The sequence below is a fragment of the Eumetopias jubatus genome, unplaced genomic scaffold (assembly GCF_037043125.1).
Source record: "Eumetopias jubatus isolate StellerSeaLion01/CBP00866 unplaced genomic scaffold, mEumJub1_p1.0 scaffold_14, whole genome shotgun sequence".
Taxonomy (NCBI): domain Eukaryota; kingdom Metazoa; phylum Chordata; class Mammalia; order Carnivora; family Otariidae; genus Eumetopias; species Eumetopias jubatus.
In genome coordinates this window covers 18,936,152-18,960,819 of record NW_028274820.1, presented here as the reverse complement: position 1 = coordinate 18,960,819, position 24,668 = coordinate 18,936,152, and the positions used below count along the sequence as shown (strand labels likewise).

At 37.2% G+C, this 24,668-nt stretch overlaps 1 protein-coding gene across 1 annotated transcript in view; it reads left to right on the top strand.

The window, feature by feature from the left end:
- Positions 1-24,011, top strand: part of LOC114201706 (B-cell receptor-associated protein 29) — a 47,252-nt gene extending 23,241 nt beyond the window's left edge. The window contains exons 7-8 of the mRNA XM_028094524.1: positions 17,305-17,405; positions 22,884-24,011. Coding sequence (XP_027950325.1) covers positions 17,305-17,405; positions 22,884-22,919 — 137 coding nt within the window. The 3' untranslated portion in view covers positions 22,920-24,011. The remainder of the gene's footprint in view (positions 1-17,304; positions 17,406-22,883) is intronic.
- Positions 24,012-24,668: the final 657 nt, after the last annotated feature.

The following is a 24,668-nucleotide window of genomic DNA, read 5'->3' as shown; positions in this document are numbered from 1 at the left end:
TATTTAAGAATTCTCTTGCACCGTTTGTTTGAAGATGCTAAAAGCATCTGATATTTGGAAATGCAGAGTTTGAAGTTACTCATACTTCATTTGAGACCAGCTTTTGCATAATAGCCTCTCTGTGACCTTGGGGAAGATACTTAACCCTAAGCTGTAGTTCTTCATGGAGTCATTGCATATAAAGTACACAGCCCAGTGCCTGCTTTGTGTTCAAATTTAGTAAATTGCTAGGCTTTACCATTATTGTTGTTGTTGTTATTTCTATCAGAAAAGTTTCCAAGTTAAACAAGGAATGCTGAAGCGTTTTAAAAAGAAAAGTTTAATACCTGAATTTTCAACCTAAAAATTTTTGTCAAAACTAATTTAAAACCTTTTCCTCAAGTTAAGAGATTTTTCTGACACTATCTTACTTTGCAAATCTGTATAATACTGCCTTTTTTGTATATCATAATGAAAAGGCAATCAAATTAAAGGTAAAATCTTTCACAAGCGTCTATATTGAAAAAGAGAAAAAGACCTTTCAGAGTCTGATCAATGGTATAACATGCAGTGTTAGATGTTTGAGTTGTTCATTTGCTAATTAAATCTGGGGTTGGTTTACAAAACCAAAGTAAAATAATAGCTCTGTTCTTTTCTGTGGGTGTCTTGGAAAGGTATTAGTTGGGCCCAGGGTGTTTTAAATGCCAGTGTTTCTGGGTGATGAACACCAGTAAGATGGATTTGTTTTTGCTTTCGAAACTGGAGCATGAGTTTTTGCTTTAGGGGCACCTGGCTGACTCAGTTGGTAGAGCATGTGACTCTTGATCTCAGGGTTGTGAGTTCTAGCCCCACGCTGGGTATAGAGATTACTTAAAGCCTTTTTTTTTTTTTTTTTTTTTAAAGAAAAAAGAGTTTTTGCTTTAGAGGTTGCCTGATGGGGGCATTTCCATTGTGAAAATCCACCCAGAGTCTCAGATCAACCTATCCAAAATTAAATTTGTCATCCTCTTCAAATTATACCCTCTTTGGGTTCCTGAATCAAAAGCAATCAGTTAGATTGCTAGAAAATTAAGGGAGGGGGAAAAAAACCTCTTTTTTCTAAAATTAAATCTCATTGCAAACCCCGTCTGGATAGCCTTTGTTCTTTCTATAAGGAAAATTGATAGAGTTAAAATTGGAAACTTTTTAGGAGGTTTCTTAAAATTTTCAGTAGGATTTGGACCCTATAGTTCTGAGTAAATTTATAATTTAAGAGAAACTGATAACACAAGTGTTGTTTTAGGACAAGGGCCAGCAAACGATGGGCCAAATCCTGCCTGCTGCCTTGTTTTCATAAATTAAACTTTGCTGGTACAAAGCCACGTTTATTCGTTCACATATTTTCTATGACTACAGAGTTGAGTAGACTAGGCAGAGTTCATGGCACAGAAAAAATATTTACTGTCTGGTCCTTTATAGAAATAGTTTGGGAACCCATATTTAAGGTCTTCAAATAAAGAAGAGTATCTTTTTCAATGTAAATGAGGTGATGCTGAAAAAAATTGCTTCCGCCATCAATATTGTTACAAAATTTGGTGCGTACCTAATTGCTTGTTGAATATTGATCAGATAATTTAAGAGATTATATATACTTATGTACAGTAAAGCTAGTTCTTTGTTTACAGCCCACGCAAACTAACTCCTTCGATTCTCATATATGATGGATTGATAATTCTTCTAGATGTCATGTATTTCTTCTGCTAACACATGAAATTGCTTTAGAAAGTGTACCCTTTTCAAAGCAGGTTGTATAATCTGTACTTACACAGTGCTTTGCCTAAAATGTACATCCCAATTTTTAAGTGGAAAGTCAGCATATTAATATAGTTTATAATTATTCTTTGCTAAGTAACAGGTTCAAAATTGTTTTCTTAAGCATTTAAACAACCTAAGATTAATTGAGGAAGTCTTTATGCATTTATTGATGTTCTTCTTGTTAACAGCACACGCAGTGGGGCTGATTTTATTTATTAAATTAGAAAGCCTGTTTATCAAGTTCCCTGGCCCAGAGTACCAGTAAACTTCTAAATACCTACACACCTTAAGTCCGTGTCTTTTCTAAAACCCAAAACCACTTTACCCGTGAACCTCACCTATATTCCCAGTAGCCCAGAATGTATGGGCAGGCACTTGTATGTGCACAGTAATCATTCATTTTTTTCCCTTTGTTCTGTGCAGGAGAAAAGTAGATCTGTATTTGGTTTTATTTACTAATGTTGACTCTGTGATATAATTAGTTGTGCAGCTTTGTTTCCATTCCAGAAATGTCTTAATCCTCCTCCTGCAGAGCATGCAGCTTGTAAAGCATGTCCCTGTTTAGTCTTTGCGCCTTTCGTTTGGCTTCTTCATATTGCCACCAGAGTAGTTTTTCAACACCAAAGATCTGATTATGCCTCTGCGCTATTTAAAACTCTTCCTTGGTGCCTGTCACCTTTGCAGCTCTCCAGGATGATACACATAATCTTCTGTGATCTGGCCCCCACCGTCATCTCCAGCTCTGTCGCCCAGCCTTGTCCAATCTAAATGTTATACTCCTACTCCATTAAATATCGTAGTTGGGAGTTCTCCTTACAGTGGTGTTTCCCTACTTCTCCCCTTTGCCCAGGACCACGGATCTCCTTCCTTAATCCTTCACTCTTGATAGCTTACGCTCATCCTTCAGCTCCAGCATTGCCATGAAGCCTCCCTGAAACTCCCTTCCATCTGGACTGAGGGGCCACCTTGTGGGCCGCCATATTGCGGCATCGTTGCTTATGTGATAGTGCGCTCTGTAGAAATGTCCTTTTTATTCGTTTGTCTTTCTTACTAGATGATAAGTGCTCTGAAGGCCAGGGCCATGTCTAAGTCAGCTCTGTGTCCCCAGTATGCAGCTCTTGTTCCAAACACTGACTTTGGTGCCCTCTCTTCCCTCCTTACCCAATTCCGATTTCATGGTTTATCCTAATTATGTTCTTGCTAACTACTCATCTCCTTCATCTCCTTACCTCCTCGCTCCTCCCTTCTCCCTTCCTCCTCTACTCCCTGGCTCTCTCTAGGACGTAGCCCTGGTTAGTGGTCACATCTTCACCTACTTGGCACCTGCTCCCAAACATGTCAGCATTGCCGAGGGGACCAACTTTTTGCTTTAAATAAACAGTCACTAAATTCTGTAGGTCCTCAACATGCATGACGGTCCTATTGCACTTCTCTAAAATCCCCTTTCTACTCTCCAGAACTATCAGATCTCATTGCACTTTGAAATTCTAAGTTCACCCTCTTTCATTGGGCACAAAGAATTAATCAGACAAAAACTTCATCTTCTCACCACCAAACTACTGTCCTGCAGCTGGGCTCATGGGTTCCCGTGGATTAAGTTTCCATCCCTCATCTAGTGCTATGGATCCCAGTCTCCAGGACTTTGTTTCTGCAGTTACTCCTGCACTTCTGTCACCCTGCGAACATCCTCTGGGATCTCCTACCTAACAGAACAAAAACAGAAGTTTCCCTTTGTCTCATATTCCTCCAGTTACTGCCCCCGTTTCTCTGCTCTACTTCATAACCAGATGTCTTTTTTTCCTTTTAACTTGTTATTCGGGCATAATTTCAGACTCACGGGAAAGATGCAAGAATAATACCAAGAAATTCCTCTGTACCCTTCACTCAGTTACACTTTACATTTGCCTTCTCTTTTTCTCTCACTCTCTTTGTAATATTCTCTCACTTATTATTTGGATATTTTCCAAATGTTGATTTCCTAATTCCCTTATTCCTTCTACATCTGTTAGATGCCATTCTGTGATAAGGAGGAGTCTTCCTTTATCCCCTAGTTATTTATTTGTTTCTTTAATTCTTTCAGTTGGTTAGAATCCATTATGAGCATTATGCTTTTTGTTCAAATTGTCTCAGAATTGGCAGAGTCTTTTCAAGCGGGGTCTCGTATCATTTTGGCATTTCCCCATTCTGTAAGTACTCAGTTTCTGGTATAATGAGACATTCCAAGCTCACTTTACACTTTTCCTTCTCCAGCCCTTTTATCAACCATTTCCACAATGAGCCTTGGTTCCTTTAAGCAAAAATGGGATTTAGAAAACAGGATCTGGATCCTGGGTATGCCCATTCCTACCCGCTCATCATTATTTATAGGCTCTCTCAGCAGACAGTACTGATGGTTGCTTAAATTCCACCACTCTAGAGAAACTCTTCCTGACTGCCCAGTCTCTTGTAGTCATCTAGTCACTCACTCTGCCAGCGATCTGTCTGAACTTCTGCATGACACTTAGTACTTGGATGGTCTCTGTATCGTGTGTCTTCCTCCCAGATTTAGCAAATGGCTTTTATGAGAACAGAGACCTTAGCTATCTCTTCACTCAGCGCTCAGAAAAATGCCTGCTGCCTAGGAAGTTTTTGAATGGATAGATGAGTAGGTAACTCCCTTGTCTTGGGACAGTTTCATCTGTGTAACAGCTTTCTCTTTTATGTCATGAACAACAGGAACCTCAGCAGTTAGAGACCAGAAGAAAAATCTCCTTCCTCATACTATCTTTTTTAAGATTGTATTTATTTATTTTGAGAGAGAGCATGCAGGGAGGGGCAGAGGCAGAGGGAGAGAGAATCTCAAGCAGTCTCCATGCTGAGTGCAGAGCCCAACACAGGGCTCGATCTGATGACCCTGAGATTGTGACCTGAGCTGAAATTAAGAGTTGGATGCTTAACTGTCTGAGCCAACCAGGTGCCCCTTTCCTCATAATCTTGATGCAATGGGAAAGATTTGCCATCACTGTTAAGGAGCTTATTTCTCACCACCCTTCTATATATTGACCCTAATATATGATTGCATAACAACTCTTCTTATGAACTCTGATTTTAAATATTTAATGTATTAAGCTCATGCTTCTTTACTAGAATATCTGCTTTTCCTTTATTCACCTTCATACTGCTTGCTCACTGACTTTTTAAAATATTACCTCTTGGTCCTTGAAAAACATATAAGATTTTTTACAAAAGAAAATTTTAACTAAATTTTTCTTTATTTAGAACAAAGGAATCAGGCATATCCTATTTGATAGGTTCTTACTTAGATAGTACTTATAGCCTAATGAAGGTTGTTATATCTGATCCTGTATGTATAGTGTTTTGTTTTGTTGTGTTCCCCTTGTACTTTTTTTAAATAAATTTTTTTATGTTAAAACAGTTTAGATTTACAGAAAAATTGGTAAGATTAGTACAGAGAATTCCCACGTACCCCATACTACATTTCCCCTATTATTGATGTCTTACATTAATGTGGTACATTTATACAATTAATGAACCAGTCTCGATACATTATTATTGACTAAATTCCCTAGTTTATTCAGATTTCCTTCGTTTTCACCTGATGTTTTTGTTGTTGTTGTTTTTTTTCCTTTCCAGGATCTCATTCAGGATACAACAGCACACTTGATAGTTATGTCTCCTTAGGCTCCTCTTGGCTATAATAACTTCTCAGACTTGCCTTATTTTGATGACTTCTGACAGTTTGGGGCAGTAGTGATCAGGTATTTTGTAGAATATTGTTGGCATTTATCTGATGTTTATCTTGTGGTTAGACTAGGGTTGTGGGATATGAGAGGAAAGTCACAGAGGTCAAGTGCCACTCTCATCACATCACATCAAGAGTACATACCAACATGATTTATCACTACTGGGGTTGACCTTGATCACCTGACTTTGGTAGTGTTTGTCAGGGTTCTCTACTGTAAAGTTACCTTTTTTATTCCCTGTTTCCATAATGCACTTTTTAAAAGGAAGTCATAGCTCACACTTAAGAAATCATTACTCTATGGGGCGCCTAGGTGGCTCAGTCGGTTGAGCGTCTTGACTCTTGGTTTTGGCTCAGGTCGTGATCTTGGGGTTGTGGGATCAAGCGCCAAGTGGGGCTCCATGCTCATCACGAAGTCAGCTTGAAATTCTCTCTCTCCCTCTTTCTCTGCTCCTCTCCCTGCTTGCGCGTACATGTATTCTCTCTCTCTCTCTCTCAAATATAAATCTTTAGAAAAACGGTTACTCTCCTTGAGGGTGGAGTGTCTATATAAATTATTTGGAACTCTTCTGCAGAGATTTGTGTGTTTACCCCTATTTCTTTCTTTCTTCATTTATTTATGACTTGTGGGTATTCATCTTATACTTTGGATTGCAATTTAACACTTCTCTTATTTTTGTTGTTTCAGCTCTAGCCATTGAGAGCTCTTTCATTTGGCTTCCATGTCCCTTTGACATATCCCCATTATTGTGGGGGTTTTTTTTGTTTTATTTTCATTTTTTGAGTACTTCCTTATCTGACACTACAAGATGCTCTAGGCTTATCTTGCATATATCCAGCCCCATTCCTAGAGTCAGTGTTTTTGGTTTTTGTTTTTGTTTTTTTTTAATTGAACTGGCTTCTGTAATACTGTTTGGTTTTTGTTTTTAATTTTGAGTTAACATGAGATATTTGTAACATGATTATATTTTTATCAAAATATTTTAAAATCATCTGTTTGCTCTCCAGCTATCCAGCATATTTTCTTAGTTGAAGTATAGTTGACACACAGTGTTACATCAGTTTCAAGGGTGCAACATAATGATTTGACAACTGTACACCTTATGCTATGTCACCACAAGTATGGCCATCATCTGTTCATCATGCAGTGCTGTTATAATACCAGTGACTATACTTCCCATGCTCTACCTTTCATCCCCATTACTATTCATTCCATTATTGGAATGAATGTTTTGTTTTTTGATTAAAGATATAATTGTTTTCAGTTGCAACCAAGATTCCTATCAGGTGAATAGAGTGATACTTCATTGTTTACCTGACATTTATCACAATCTCAGGAAATGAACTGGTTACACACGTGAATTTTTCAGATGCTTAGAGCTTAGACTTCTCAATTTATCCATTTTTTTCCTTCCTTCAAGGCACGTATTTTAAGTACCTTCTGTGTGCTGGGTTCTCAGAACAGAGAGACAAGACACGGTTCTCTTTCCTGAGTAGTCCACAGTCTAGTGGGAACATAGCTACACTTCAGCATCGTGGGTGTTATAGTTGAGGTGAGCTCCAGATGACGTAGAAGCCAACAGTGGAAATCAAGGACAATTTCTTGACATTTTGAAGGATAAATGTTCATTAGCGAGAGGAAATGGGAACAAATGAGTGAGGCAGGGAGGTGAAAGATGAGCAAAGATGTTTTAACAAAATGAGCAGCATATAACTAAAAGAGTACAGCACTTTTGAAATACAAGGAGCTCACTGTGACTGGAGCATAAGACAGCAGCAGTGGTGGGAGGGGGACAGAGAACCTAGGACCCATCAGGAAGGGCCTTATGTTCATATGTTCACATTCCGGGGGCACTCTTGAAGGGCATTTAGGCAGAGGGGCAATCACTTTGACAATACTGTGGGCAGTGAATTAGAATAGCCAGGAAACTAGATGAGAAATCTGTTTTAGCAATCTAAACTAGAGATGAGGGCACTGGTAACAGAGTAGAGTGGATGGACTGATGATATATAAAGGAAGTAGAATCAACAAAGCTTGTCAACAGATGGATATAAGGTTAAAAGAATGTGGGTGATAATTGAAGTGATGAATAAAACAGATCTGATCTACATGTACCTGACAATATAGGCACGTACCCAAAAAAGTAACTATAATATAATTAAAACCACAATTTATGTTCCTTACTGAACCAAGTGTCTTGGAAGCATTGCTGTAGATTAACAGTCCAGTCACTGATCACTGGCAAAAGAATGGTACATGTGAGGATTAAGCATTAAATACTCCAATATATCTCACTCTCAAGGTCCCAAAAATAGAACCAAATAAACTGAAAGAAACCAACCCTAGATGTATGGAAAATTTTCAAATTAAAAATAGTTTCCTCTGTTGCAATCCTTATACCTATTGTACAACAGCCAACTTTAGGTGTCTTGCTAATGCCTCTAGAATGTTCTCTTCCATTCCCTGGCAGAGCTTAGCTGGTGGTTCCTGATCTCACATAGAAATCATAGTGATACATCTACACAGTGCATTAGTCTCACCAGCTTCTCCCACTGTGCAAACAGCTCCATTAATGTAAGTTTGGCACTTGTAAAACTACAAATATTGTTGGTTTGCTTACATGTCATTTTACACAAATATTTTACATAAACATTTTGGCTTACTACATATCACTGTAATATCAATTGGGGTTATTCTCTGTATTAGTAAATGATGTGTGTGCCTCAGAAAGTTCCTAGTGACTAGGACATAACCAGGCTTCTAATTGAATCTGGCCAGTATTCTCATGAAATATCTCAGCACTCCCATAAAGCAACCAGCGAGTGATAGCAACTCATTTTTTGCAGATGAGAAAATTGAAATAGTGACTTAGATGTGTCACCTCAAGCCTCCTTGTTTAATAATGTCTTTCCTATAAATGCTGCTTCCAAAATAAAATGGCTCAAGATGAAATAAGCATATGCAAATGTCAGATAACAATTTTATATAATCCCTTAGTCACGAAGGCAGTTCCAGAAGGAGGTGGAAGGCATCCAAAACAGAATATTATAATTTTTATAAAATGAGAGATAGAGAAAGGACTGGGAAACAGTCCAAAAGGCTCCTAGACAGTAACAGCCTCTCTTAATTGGAGTGAATTAATAAATAAGATAGTAATCATTAGGTTTACTAATATCTACTGAGATGAAAACAAAATAGGAAACACAGCTCATACCTTGGCTTGATAAGTGCTAGAAAAATAAGATTTGCCTGCATTTGTTTTGCCATACCTTCATACCAGGAGTGATCAGGAGAAACTTCTGGATAGTCTGCAAAGTGGTTTTCCATCTTCTTTTATAGATATGTAGGACCTCCTGACTCATTCTATCACCTAACAGTTCATATCTTTAAATAAGGAACTAATGAGTTGGTATCTAAGATTTATTGAATTTCCCGGATAATTTCTTCATGTTAGAAATTTAAGTATAAATCATTTTAAACATTAAGATCAACTCCTATTCAATACAAGCTCCTGGCCAATATTCTTTATTTTTAAGAATAATTGACATACAATATTGTATGAGTTTCAGATGTACAACATAGTGAATTGATATTTATATACATTATAAAATAGTCACCACAGCAAGTCTAGTTCTACCATCTACCACCATACAAAGTTGTTACAGTATTATTGACTGTATTCCCTATGCTGTACATTACATCCCCACATCTTTATTTTGTAACTGGAAGATTGTACCTCTTAATCCCCTTCAACTTTTCATCCATCTCTCCCACCCACCCCTCACTTCTGGCAACCATCAGTTTGTTCTCTGTTTTTGTTTTGTTTTGTTTGTTTATTTGTTTTTTAGATTCCACCTATGAGTGAAATTATATGGTATTTTCCTTTCTCTAACTTATTTTACTTAGCATAATACCCTCCAGATCCATCTATGTTGCAAATGGCAACATTTCATTCTTATGGCTGTGTAATGTTCCGTTGTAAATATATATACCACATTTTTTTTTATCCAGTCATCTATTGATGGACAGTAGGTTGCTTCCAAATTTGGGTTTTATAAATAATTCTGCAATCAACATAGGGGTGCTTTTGTCTTTTCAATGGTAGTTCTATATATAGTTTTTTCATAGAGGCTTGAATGTTTTCTATATATAGTATCATGTCACCTGTAAATAGTGACAGTTTCCTTTTTCCTTTCCAATTTAAATGCCTTTTCTTTTTCTTGCTTAATTGCTATGGCTAGGATTTCCAATACTATGTTGAATAAAAGTGGTGAGAACAGGCATCCTTGTCATGTTCCTGATCTTAGAAGAAAGCTTTCAGCTTTTTACAGTTGAGTGTAATGTTAGCTCTGGGTTTGTCATATATGACGTTTATTATGTTGAGGTGCATTCTCTTTGTATCCACTTTGTTGAGAGTTTTATCCTAAATGGATGTTGAATTTTGTCAAATGCTTTTTCTCCCTCTGTTGAGAGGATCATATGATTTTTATCCTTCATTTTGTTAATGTAGTATATCCCATTGATTGATTTCAGATACTGAACCATCCTTGCATCCCTAGAATAAATCCTACTTGATCATGGTGTATGATCACTTTAAGTATCATTGAATTCAGTTTGCTAATATTTTGGTGAGGGTTTTTCCATCAATACTTACTAGGAATATTGGCCTCTAATTTTCTTTTTTTTTTTTTTTGTAGTGTTTTGGGTTTTGGTACTAGGGTAGTGCTAGCCTCATAGCATGAATTTGGAAGTTACTCATCTTTTTTTTTTTTTTTGGAATAGTTTGAGGATAGGTATTAACTGTTCTTTAAATGTTTGATAGAATTCACCTGTGACGCTGTCTGGTGTCCTGTATTTTAGTTTGTTGGGAGTTTTATTGCTATAATTTTATTACTAGTAAGTGGTCTATTGAGATTTTCTTTTTTTTTTTTCCAGATTTTCTATTTCTGATTCAGTCGTGGAAGATTGTATGTTTATAGGAATTTATCCATTTCTTCTAGGTTGGCCAGTTTGTTGGCATATAATTTTTCATAGCGGTCTTTTATAACCTTTGTATTTCTGTAGTATTGTTTATAACTTCTATTTCACTTCTGGTTTTATTTGAGTCTTCTCTTATTTTTTCTTGATAAGTCTGGGTAAAAGTTTATCAATTCTGTTTATCTGTTCAAAGAACCAGCTCTTAGTTTCATGGATCTTTTCTATTGCTTATTTAGTCTCTCTTACACTAATTGCACTCTGATCTTTATTATTTTCTTCCTTCTACTAACTTTGGGCTATGTTTGTTCTTTTTTTCCTAGTTCCCTTAAATTTTTCTTGTTTTTTTGAGGGAGGCCTGTATCACTATAAACTGCCCTCTTAGAATTGCTTCTGCTGCATCCTGTAGATTTTGGAATGTTGTATTTCCCTTTTCATTTGTCTCAAGTATTTTTTTTATTTCCTCTTTGACTTCTTCATTGACCTGTTGGTTGTTTAGTAGCATGTTATTTAGCTTCCATGTATTTGTGCTTTTTCCAGTTTTTGTTCTTGTAATGTATTTCTACTTTTATACCATTGTGGTCAGAAAAGATTCTTGATATGATTTCAGTCTTCTTAAATTTATTGAGACTTCTGGGGTGCCTAGGTGAGTCAGTTGGTTAAGCGTCTGCCTTTAGCTCAGGCCATGGTCTCGGAGTCCTGGGATCAAGCCCTGCATCAGGCTCCCTGCTCAACAGGGAATCTGCTTCTCCCTCTGCTCCTCCTCCCCCCACCCCAGCTCATGCTTGCTCACTCGCTGTCTTTCTCTGTCTCTGTGTCTCTCTCTTTCAAATAAATAAAATCTTTAAAAAAATGTTATTGAGACTTCTTCTGTGGCCTAACATGTAATCTGTCCTGGAGAATGTTCCATGTATACTTGAAAACAATGTGTATTTTGCTGGTTTTGGATGGAATGCTCTGTATGTATTAAGTTGATCTGATCTAATGTGTCATTTAAGACCATATAAGGCTCTGTGCTCAGTGCAGAGTCTACTTAAAATTCTCCCCACCCAAAAAATTAAAATAAAATAATATAAAATTCTCTCCCTCTCCCTTGGCCCCTCCCTCTCCCCCGCTTTTGTGCTCTCTTTCTCTAAATAAAAAATAATAAAATAAAAAATAACGTCTGTTGTGTCTGATAAAAGTATTGCTACCCCAGCTTTCTTTTCATTTCCATTTGCATGAATACATTTTCCCATCCTGTCACTTTCAGTCTGTGTGTGTGTTTAGATGTGAAGTGAGTCTTGTAGGCAGCATATAGATGAGTGTTGTTTTTTAATCCATTCAACCACCTGTGTCTTGATTGGAACATTTAGTTAATTTATATTTAAAGTAATTATTGATCGGTATGTACTTACTGCCATTTTTAAAAATTGTTTAATGGTTTTGTAGTTCTTTGTTCCTTTCTTCTTGTTTCCCTTGTGGTAACTTTTCTTAGTGTTATGTTTGGATTCCTTTCTCTTTATTTTTTGTGTATCTAATACAGGTTTTGATTTATGGTTACTATGAGATTCATATATAACAACCTGTGTACACAGCAGTTTATTTTAAATTGATGATCACTTAAGCTTGAACAGATTCTAAAAACACTACATTTTTACTCTCCCTACCCCCAATATTTTATGTTTTTGACATCATGTTTTACATCCTTTTATTTTGTGTATCTTTAACTAATTATTGTAGTTATAGTTTATTTACTATTTTTGTCTTTTAACCTTCATACTAGCTTTATAAGTGGTGGTTGATCTACTGCCTTCACTGTATATTTACCTTTACCAGTGAGATTTTTTTTTCCATATATTTTCTTAGTTCTAATTATGGCCTTTTCTTTTCCTCTTAAAGAAATCCTTTTAATATTTTTTGTAAAGCTGGTTTAGTAGTGGTTAACTCCTTTAACTTTTATTTGGCTGGGAAACTTTGTATTTCCCCTCCTATTCTGAATGATAACATTGCCAGTTAGAGTATTCTTGGTTATGTTTTCTCATTTCAGCACTGTGAATATATTGTGCCACTCTCTGCTACTCTGCAAAGTTGCTGCTGAAAAATCAGCTCATTGCCTTATGGGAATCCCCTTATATGCAATTAATTGCTTTTCTCTTGCTACTTTTAAGATTCTTTATCTTTAGTTTTTGACATTTTAATTATAATGTGTCTTGGTGTAGATCTCTTTTGAGTTCATCTTGTTTGGAAGCTGTGCTTCTTAGGCCTGGGAAGGTCCTCAGCTTAGGGAATTTTTCAGCTATGATTTCTTTTTTTTTTTTTTAAGATTTTATTTATTTATTTGACAGAGAAAGACAGAGCAAGGGAAAGAACACAAGCAGGGGGAGTGGGAGAAGGAGAAGCAGGCTTCCCGCAGAGCAGGGATCCCGACGCAGGGCTCGATCCCAGGACCCTGGGATCATGACCTGAGCTGAAGGCAGACGCCTAATGACTGAGCCACCCAGGCGCCCCTATGATTTCTTTAAATAAGTTTTATGCCCCTTTCTCTTTCTCTTCTCCTTCTGGGACCTCTGTAATGTGAATATTAGTACTCGATGTTGTCCCAGTGGTCCCTTAAATTATCCTCATTTTTAAATTCCTTTTTTGTTTTCTTTTTCTTCTTTTTCTTTCTTTTTTTGTTCCATTTGGGGGATTTATTTTTTTTTTTTTTTTTTGAGAGAGAGTGAGAAGAACGCATGAGCAGGGTTGGGAGGGCGGTTAGGGTCTGAGGGAGAGAGAGAATCTCATACAGGCTCCATGCCCAGTGCAGAGCCCAATGCAGGGCTAAATTTCCCAACCCTGAGATCATGACCTAGCCAAAATCAAGAGTCAGATGCTTAACTGACTGAGCCACCTGGGCACCGCAGTTTGGGTGATTTTCATTACCCAGATCACTAATCTTTTCTTCTGTATTATCAAATCTTCTGTTTATCCCCTCTAGTGTATTTTTTTATTTCTGTTATTGTATTCTTCAGCTCTGAATAGTACTTTCTTATATTCTCTCTTTGTTGTATTCACTTAAGTCTTCTCCAGAGTTTGATAAGCATCTTCATGACCATTAGTTTGAACTCTCTATCAGGTTGATTGCTTAACTCCCTTTCATTTAGTTCTTTTTCTGAGGTTTTGTCTTACTCTTTTGTTTGGAACACATTTCTCTGTCTTCTCATCTGGCCTAACTCTGTATTTGTTTTTAGGTATTAGGTAGTTCAACTATATTCCCAGTCTTTTTTTTCTTTTTCTTTTTGAAGTTTTTATTTAAATTCTACTTAGTTAACATACAGTGCAATATTAATTTCAGGTTTAGAATCCAGTGATTCAACACTTACATACAACACCCAGTGTCCATCACAACATATATTTCTCAGTCTTGAAGGAGTGGCCTTATGTAGGAAATGTCCTATGGGGCCCAGAAGTACAGTCTCCTCTGGTCACCAGAACCAGGTGCTCCTGGGGTGTCCCCCATGTGGGCTGCATGTATACTCCTGATGTGACGGGGGCAGTACTGCCATGGGCACATTGGTAGGTGGGTCTGGCTCCCAGCCCACCTGGCTGCATACCTGACTTTGACAGCTACAGATGTACTAGTGAGCAGAACTGACCAAGACACCAGTGGTTTGCACCCCCTGACATTAGCAGTCTACAGGGAGGATTCCAAGGAGAGGCCCAGCTACCTCTTGTCTCTCCAGCAGGCATTTCAAGTTTAGTAAGTGGGTCTCCTTTACCTGTAGTCCATATAATTTTGATACGGTGTTTTTGCGCTTATTTCTTGGTCTAGTAAGTCTAAATTAGAGCTCTTTAAGAGGATTTCCACCCCCCTGCAATTCTTTTTCGTGGACATATTCCCTATTGGTTTTCAAAGCCAGGTATTTTGGAGGCTTGTCTCTTCTGTGCAGGATCTGAGGGTTTGCATACCTAATGTGGAGTTAAAATCTCTTACTCCTCAGGAAAATGTTCATTATCTTTGAGATCCCTCTGTATCATAGAATGCCACTCCTAGAATGTGGCTTTTTTCCTTAGTGAGACTATATCTCTGCTTCTTCTATCCATCTCAATGCTGTCCCTTGTTGTAGAGGGTCTGTTCATCCAGTTTCGAGGTCCCCTTCAGAGGGAATTATTCCACACTTGGTTATAGATTTGTTGTACATGGGAGGAGGTAAGCTCAGGATCTTCCTTTCTGGCAGGACCCTCTTGGACCCATGTTGGACCACCATTGTAGGCTAGTCAGATATTACTAAGTTGTAGAATCTTCTTTGCTTTTTACATACCAGGAATCCAGGCTTTTAAACATTTTTGGTAAGGTCTTGAAGATAACACTGTGTTTCATATTTTCAAGTAGGCTCTAGGAAATGCCTTATAGATCACCCAAATTGAAGACTAATAAATAAATCTTCATGTTGTGGCTGTGGTTCCAGTGAAATCTAACCGGTATCAAAAATCTCTCTTCCATACCTAACCTATACTTTTACCAAGTGGCACATTAAATTTGTTAAATTTAGCCTTTAATACCTAACTTAGAGTTACAGATCTATAAAAGTAACATGGAGGAAATCATAGTGTAGAGCTATCCAGTATGGCTACCCACTAGCTACACATGGCTATTTAAATCAAAATTTAATTATAATTAAGTATAATTGGGGCACCTGGGTGACTCAGTTGGTTAAGCATCCAACTCTTGATTTCAGCTCAGGTCATGATCTCAGGGTCCTGAGATCAAGTCTCACAACAGGCTCTGCACTTGGCATGGAATCTGCTTGAGATTCTCTCCCTCTCCCTCTGCCCCCCTCACACTCTCCAAATAAATAAATGAATTAATATGTTTAAAAATTAAGTATAATTTAAAATTCAGTTCTTCAGTTACACTAACCACATTTCAAGTGCTTAATAGCTACATTTGGCTAGTGGCTGCCATATTACACAGCACAGATGTTCTACATCTACATTGTCCAGTAAATGTTCTACAGTACAGGAGTTTAATTTGACAACATTGTCTAGAAAGTGCTGATACAAAAGCCACTTTAGTTGAAAGTGACTTATATACTTATATATAAAAATGCCCATATGGTGGCTTTTCAAGAGGACAGGTAACCAGATTGTTTATAAATAGAGCCTATAATTTCATTCCATTGTGCCTAGAAAGTGACACTTATAAATCCCACTTTCTTTTACTAAAACTTCTACCCTAAAAGATTTACAAATGCAGAACTTCTAAAGACTACATATGCAGACTTATATGTAGAGTTCGTTCAAGAGTCCCAGAATTTTTCCAGTCCATCTTGTGCTGATCTTCCTTTCTATACATTTGCTCACTAAATTCTCCATAATGTACTGACTTAAATGTTTATGATATATACATATATTTTTTAAACTTCTGTCTAATCTTCTGTCTTAGACTGTAGCTCCCTTGGTAGACAGAGGCTAATATAGAGCCATTTTGTGTATCATATTGAGGTAAAGCCTTTAAGTGTCACACACCCCTATATTTTTCAAATTTGTATAAGAAAGTGATTATGGATTATGGATTATGATAGGAAATATGGCCGCTCATCCCTTGGTGAGAATGATAAAATATTTTTTTCTTCCTCAATTTTTTTTTAAAAACATACCCTTCTAATAAATTCTGTACTGTAATGCTTGAATCCAGGATGAATCAGGGAAAAGTTAGGATGAGCCTAGAACATCTTATGCCAGAAAGTAGAGTACTCAAAAAATGATAGGGGCATAGTCAGAAGATGTAAGAGCCAGCCTGACAGGGTTCCCACTAGCCATATCTGGGAGGAATTAAGTATAATAATGAATTATAAACTGTTGAAAAAATAAGAACCTATGAGTTCATACTGATGATATATGAATTAATAGATAGTTGGATGGATGGATAAGAAAGGAAGGCCCTTGTTTATAGTAGAATGCTGACTGATAAATGTGGATGGAATGGTGAAGCTGGAAAATCACCATTGTGCAACCATCACAATAAAGATTGGTTTAGGCAAGAATTAGCAGTGGATGCTAACTATAAGGGGAAAGTTTTGGCAAGGAGCAAGATACTTACATAGTCTCGTCTTCCCACATACTGCTTCTTAGTTATAAGGAAGAAAATAAGTATAAAATGGAAAAACCCATGAGAGGCAGATGGGCCTCTGATTGTGATACCTTGACAGAATTCAGTATCACTTATGTCATATTTGTATGTAAGTTGGATGCATAACCTAAATTTAATCATGAGGAAACATCAGATGAAACCAAAATGAAAAACATTCCATTTAAAAAAAAAATGACCTGTATTCTTTGAAATGTCAGTGTTGTGAAAGGGGAGAGGAATGCAGGGGGAAGGCTGAGGAACTATTCCAGATTAAAGGAAACCAAAGAAACATGACAACTTAATGTTAATCTTTGATCTAGGGCTGGATCTAGACTCAAAAAAAATGATAGGACATAATTGGGACAGTAGCCAAGATTGGAACATGAATGGTAGATTAGATAAAAAGTATTGTATTGATGTTAAATTGCCTACATTTGCTAACAATGCTATGGTTATGTTAGAGAACACCTTTGTTCTTAGGAAATATACAAGTATTAGGGAGTAAAGGGGCATGATGTCTGTAACTTATACTCAAATGGTTCAAGAAAATAATTGTGTATGTGTGGAGAGAAAATACAGTAACAAATGTACCACATCTTAACAGTTGGTGAATTTGAGCAAGAGCTACAAAGGAGTTTTCTATTTAAGTCTTGCAACTTTTCTGTAAATTTAAAATTATTTCAAAATAAAAATTTAAAAATTCTATTCCATGTTTTCCAGCCCTCTCTAAGGCACAGAATGATGTGATGACAATGAGAATGCAATCAGAGCAACTTTCAAAAGAATACGACCGACTCCTGAAAGAACATGCAGAACTTCAGGTGGGTGACCTCAACTTTGTGGACCTAAGTTTTTTGAAATAATAATTACTAAGTAATTATTTGGGTTATTTGCCCTTCCCAAATCAAGAGGATTCACTCAGTCCTGTCTTCTTAAAAATGATTAAGGAAACCAGGTTTTTACCTGGGTGGTGAAGATGAGGACATTGCATGAAAATACAAGACAGTCATAGCATAGAGAATTACCGACATGCTAACATAGAACGTTCTAGTTTTAGTGAAATTTTAAGCCAAAGAATTGAGCCACAAAAGTGACAGCATTGAAAAACAGACTGGTTCTGTAAACATTTCATTTTGCCATTGGCAGTGTTTGCTCTATTCGTGACAGAATATAAGGTCAAAATTTGAAGTGCCACCTCACACTACTTCTGTCCCAGTGTTTTAGACATCTTGGGTCAAAACCCATGGCATGCAAATACATGATTTGCCTCCAACATGGATTTAAAGACAGAAATGGAAAAAACCTTTTTGTTATTAAGTCACAGAGTCAAGAGCTGTCTATAGCTTTTCTTTCTGTTCCCCTCCAGCCCAGCAAGAGCCCGTGGCCTGCATTCATCCATGCTAAATGTGACTATCGCTTCCCTCTTGATTTGGCAGCCCCTAATCTGAATTGATTTCCCAGCCACACTTTGACCACATGTGGGGAGAATCTGGGGGAAAGACCATTCCAGAGGCAGCCCTGCCCACCCCCCGAGTTCCTTCTGAGATGAGAGGCTCTGCTCTGCTGCTTTCAGTTTGGGTTTATCCTGAGAATTTGGCAGCTTTTGTGGCTTTCAGTCAAGGCTTTTTAGCAATTACAGCTCGTTAGTTATTTCACTATAGGAGAAGCCCTGGTCCCAGGACCCATTTCCCTGTGTCTTACTGGTCATTGTATCTCCAGGGTCTTGCACTGTGCCTGGCAAAAGGCAGGCAGGTACTATACTGACAGACCTTAGAGTCAGACCAACCTGGAATAACTCAGACTCTCATACTAACTAACTTTATGATCCAAGCAAGTTATATTACCCCTCTGCAGCTCACTTTTCTTCATCTGTAAAATCAGAATAATAGTAACACCTGGCCCACTGGGTTTTCAGTAGAATTAAATAGAATGTGTAGGGTATTTAGTGTTATGCTGGCTGGTAGGAGACACTCAAGAAATGATACCTATTAGAATTATCATTGTCATCATCAGCATACATTCCTCTGTAGAACCTGTGCTGGAAGAATGACTTATTCTCAACCAGCCACTTTAACGTTGATTTAGAGCCAGTCAAAAAGCAATCCAAAACACATCTGGAATCTAGTATTCTAGCCGAGTTGCATGTTTAAGTTAACTAACCTACTTTGACAATAGGGCGGTCCAGAGAAGGGCAAGAATGGGCATCATTCTGTGCCCTTGTGCTCAAACCTAGGACACCAAGAGCTCAGTTCACATGTTCTAGAGTAGGTGGTTAGATGTTCAGCAAGACCACCCTTTCCCCATCTCTGAAACACAGGTCCTGAAATTGCTAACTTCCCCATGGCCTGATGAGAATTAATCCAGAGCATCCTTCAAGATCCGCCATGGAAAGTGAAGGAACACTTCAGGAGCCTTTGGCCTAAAATTAGAACTTTTTCTCCCTTCCATTGGTGAGGTCAGGGTGTACTCAAAAGGATGAGTGTCCACACCAGTGGACTCTGCCGAGAGGTCGGAAATGTTTAGATCCCTGAATGGAGAAAAAAGAAGCAGGAATATTCCCTCATTTTCTTATGGCCAGTGGCCATTGCTGAATGTCCCCATTGTGGTAACAGCTAATGATCTCTTAATCCCTGAAAAGTATATGTGACAGTGAGACTCCCTCAGCCCATTTTCTTTCCCCTCCCAGAAACCCCTTCTGTTGGGAGCTTATGCATTCTTGATAACAGATGTTAAAAAGTTGTTCGGAGTAACTCCTTACCCAGAAAAAAGTTGTTACACCTGTTTCTTTGAAAAATGACGTGTCCCGGAAATGCCAAGTGCCATGCTGAGAGTTGGGCCTTGATCACTAGTGCATTTAAGGCCTTGATCTACTTTCTTCTTTTATTTTTGAGATATGTAATAGGTGACATTTATTGAAGATGTGCCCTAGACCAAGCACTTCATTAATGGCTTCATATATGTTACTCTGTTTACTCTCATCACAGCCCACTAAGTTAAAATATTTTAATACCCTATTTTGTGCATGAAGAAAACAAGACCCAGAGGTGTTATATAATGTACCTGAAGTCACTGAACTAGAAATTGGTAGGATTCAAAGCTGGATTCAAAAATCAGGAAATTTTTCTCCAGATCCCCATCATTAAGAACTCTGCTGCTCGACCTGTTCTGGTCATTGGACTGTGTTCTTGGATCCATTGTCTTTCTACTTCTGCTCTACTTGATCTCAGAGGGCTATATTTCCCAACCCCCTTGCTCTCTTCTGGGCAGGTTCAGCAATAGGAGGCACCAGTAGGAGACTGAAGGCAAAGGGACAAAGCCAGGGATTTTTCCCACTCTCTCTGTTTCTGGTGGCATCTGCAGCAGCCCCATCTCTTTCCATGGTCCCAGTATACACTGGGCAACTTCCACATGGTGACCCTAGCTCCTGGGTCCATAACACTATCTCCCCTTGTCCCTCCAGCCCAAAGAGTGGTGGTGGTTCTATGCTAATCATTGAGGTGTCTTACCACACTGCCCCATGTGTCTACTCTTTCATCACCTGTAAAACCAATTTCCCACAATAAGTATCTGTTTGAAGAAAAAAAGACCTCTTAGCTCCATAGTTTGCCAGTTCTGTAAACTTCGGGTGGATGCTTTGACATCCGTGCACCTTGGCTTCTTCATTACTTAAATGAAGGTTATAATACCTTATGAGCATTAAACCAGATCCTATACAGTACAAGAAGGCACTTTAAATATTTTTAAACAAGAAAAGCTCTATGTTCCCATAAGACGCTAGTAGTTATTTCTTGATTGGACACATTTTTTTCCCACTCACCCTCCATTGTCCATTGTGAGACCTTGTAGAAGATTCTGAGATTTAAGTGTCATTAAATGACTACCATTTTCTTAAAAGCGATTCATACACTTTGATATTCACCTTCTGAACTCTACTTAAGAAGCAAAAAAATTGCTGTAGACCGTCTATAGTAAAAAGCTGGATTAACTTGCATTTCATGAATTTTACTTCTGTTGTCAAACCAACCTTAATAATTGAATTTTATCTTTAAAGTTCCTTGGGAAACTGAGCTTTCTCAATTTTCCATAGTTGAGTTACTTTAAATAAAATAACCATAAAATGACCATTCAACTATTAAGGAAATAAAGGTGAAAGAGGGGAAAGTTGGTTTCCTTACCATAAATGAATCCCAATTTGCATTTTTAAAATCAGTTTGGATTTCCCCATCTGATCCCCTTCCCTGATATAAGCACTAAATAAATATTAGAAAACAATCCCTTCAGGATACAGTCTTTGCCTTTCCTTGTTTGCCCTGGCTCTCTTCTAGAAAAGAAAAGCAAAACTAGCTGAGGATTATGGGCAGCACAAACCCATCAGCACTTGCCAGTTTTCAAATTTCATTTTGGAAAATCACCCTTCACTTAAGGGACTTATCCAGAATAACAGCTCCATTAAAGCAGTGATTTTTTTTTTTTTTAATCTTTATGTCCACTTTTATTTTGGATAAGTACAAGATTATTTCCTTGTTTTTAATTGAAGTATAATTAGCATACAGTGTTATATTAGTCTCACACATACAATATAATGATTCAGCAATTCTTTACATTTCTCAGGGCTCATCACAAGTGTACTCTTAATCCCCATCACCTGTTTCACCCATCCCCCTACCCAGCTCCCCTCTGGCAACCACTGGTTTGGTCTCTGTATTTAAGAGTCTGTATTTTTGTTTGTCTCTTTTTTACTTTGTGCATTTGTTTTGTTTCTCAAATTCCACATATGAGTGAAATCATACGGTGTTTGTCTTTCCCTATCTGACTTATTTTGCTTAGCATTATACTCTGTAGCTCCATCCATGTTGTTGCAAATGGCAAGATTTTGTTCTTTTTCACGGCTGAGTAATGTTCCCTTACATACACACACAGACACATACACATCACATCACATCATCTTTATCTTTTTGTCTATGGATGGACATTTGGATTGTTTACATATCTTGGCTATTGTAAATAATGCTGCAATAAACAGAGGAGTGCATATATCTTTTTGAATTAGTGTTTTTGTATTCTTTGGGTAAATACCCAAAAGTGGAATTACTGGATCATATGGTAATTCTATTTTTAATTTTTTGAGGAACCTCCATACTGTTTCCACAGTGGCTGCACCAGTTTACATTCCTACCAACAGCACTTGAGGTTTTTTTTTCTTTACTTCCTTGCCAACACTAATATTTCTTGTGTTTTTGATCCTAGTCATTCTGACAGGTGTAAGGTGATACCTCATTATGATTTTGATTTGCATTTTCCACAGTGTGATATTAAGCATCTTTTCATGTGTCTGTTGGCCACTCATAGGTCTTCTTTAGAAAAATGTCTATTTTGGTTCTCTGCCCATTTTTAATCCGATTATTTGAGTTTTTTGGTGTTGAGTTGCATAAGTTCTTTATATATTTTGGGCATTAACCCCTTGTCAGATATATCATTTGCAAATATCTTCTCTTCCCATTCGGTAGGCAAAGCTGTGATTTTTACCTAAAGTGACAAGATACATACAAACATGTGAAAGTGGTACCTTATTCAAAATACCTCCTCTAATCCTGTCTTCTGATTTGGTTGGTTAATGTTAACATTGTTAAAGTTGCTCTGCAGGCATTACTGCTCAGCCTGAGCAAGAGCTTGGTGAACCTCTCATGTGCAAGCAGTAGCATTTCAACTCCATTTTATGAGGTGTTTTTTTTTTCTCAGTGTAGACTTTTGCTTTCTTAAGTGCAAATGATCTTTTAAGGTTCATTTCTATCCCATTTTCCTCCAGTTTTAAATGATATATTATAATCATCTTGTGATCAGCAAAGAGTATAATCTGAGAAGTCAGTTCTATTGACAAATATCTGAAGACAAACACACAAAAAAGGCCATCCCATCTGGGGTCTTGGGGGGTCCCTTTATTCTTTCCTTGCCAAAAATCTTAATTGGGTTTGTAAGAGGGGAATTTGAGAAATTTTGTTTTCCTGGTATAACCTGTGAAACAAAAGCAAAATAGATTAAGGCAGGGAAATAAATGAATTTATCAAGAGTGTTATTTTTCCCCTCTAGACTTTTTTTTCAAATAAAACTCACAAACTTTGTAGTTTTTTTAAATTTGAGACTTTCTCAATCCGTGTTTTCACATTTGATTATCCTTATAATTAATAACCATACACAGAAAAGAGCATTTTTAAAAAATTCCTTGTCATATCTATGAATCTGTTCTTCACTCTTTGTTGTAACTACTTACCTAAGTCTTTTTTTTTTTTTTTTCCCTGCAGAATTGTTTGGGGAAAGACAGTAAGAAGGGCCTGTGAACTTTGAAAGAAGATTGTGCGACGCCATGTGAAGATCAGTTTGTTATCATGTTAGCCTCTAGAACGTTTAAAATTCAGTTCAGAAAAAGGTACTATTTGCAACTAGCCAATAATATTTTTAATGCCACATGTAGGCTGTTATCGTAACAGCATGGTAACAATATTTGATGATGTTTCAGATCTATTATAAAGTCTGTATTCCAGCTCTCATGTAAAATGTAAGCATGATAAGCACGCTATTGAGATGTCTCAGTTGAGAGTAACACTGGTGTGTGGTTGCTGTTTACCAATAAAAGGACAAATTTATAACCAGTTACTTCCAAAACTAGATTTTTAAGTTGATGAAACCATTAATAGCCTTAAAAGCTTTGATGAGTTTTCAGTAATAATAATAACCTATTTAATGAGATGATGATAATGCTGATATATTTGAAAATAGTATTCAGTATCAGCAAATTTGCTCATAGGGAGATTAAATAAGGATAAATGATCAGAATTAGCCACTGTATGTACAGGGAAGGGTCATAATGAGCAAAAAATAAAAACGATGACCTTAGTTGTTTTTTATAAGCCTGATGACACTATAGTCTACTCTTATAAGACAGCTATATTGATAATTATATTTTTGTTACTGTGCTTCTATATCTGTCGGACTGTTTTTGTTGACATTTGTGTTAATAATACATAATTAGTAGGTGTTACACCTTTTTGAGGTTCCTCTGGTATTGAAGTTTACATCTATTTGTATAACTGCCATACACTGAACTTAAAATTATTTTACAGCAATGTGGAATTCTTGACTTAGAAAGCTAATGTACAACATGTGCAAAGAGCAATGTTTCCCATCGCCGTGAGAGTTACTAATTATACAAATATTACCTCAAATATACATACAATGGGGTCACAGTTTCTCTGAGGTGTATCTGTATTCTGAAAACAATCTTAAATGCTATTTTTTCATTCATATTCCTTTAGAATCTCCTCTAGAACATGATAGTGATTGTAATAGTATTAATATGATTTAGGTTGTTCCAGTGTTTAGACATGAAAGTCATCTTTCTTGTCTCATAAAGACCTAAATATAAACAAAAATGGAAAATAATGACCAGAGTTTTTACTTTCCCAGTATCTGTTTCATCCTTTGTTGTTTATTTTCATTTTAACACTGACTTCATGCATATCTAATTTTGGTCATTGTAACATAGATGAAATGAGCAAATACATAAGAATTTTATTTCAGATAAAAGTCAGGAGCTACTGCTAGAACACAGACATGCAGGAGACGTTTAACAGGAGTGAGCGCTGGAGTGAGACCATATGGGCTGACAACGCCCTGAATAACAAGGAAGGGGAGTGCTCAAGTAGGAGGAAACTGAATAGGGACAGCTCAGAGTCTTGCCTCAGAAATAACAGAGTGGGTTCATATGAAGATACCGGGCATTTGTGATCCTGGCCTCCCAGGCACAGAAATCAAGTCTAGTGACAAAATAATAGAGAAGGAGAAGATCCATAGCTTCAGAGTTGGCAGAACTAAAATTGAATCCCAGGCTTACCACTAATTTAGCTGTGTGATTTTGAACAAATTATTCAAACTTGCTAGACTTCCATTTCCTCATCTCCAAAATGAGAATAATAACATTTAGGTCAGGATTATTATGTAAATTAAGATGCTACAATGATCCTTATAGTTTTTCAGACTGTGCAGCAAGGGGAAAGCCTGAGCACCCTTTGAAGAACATGAGGATTTGA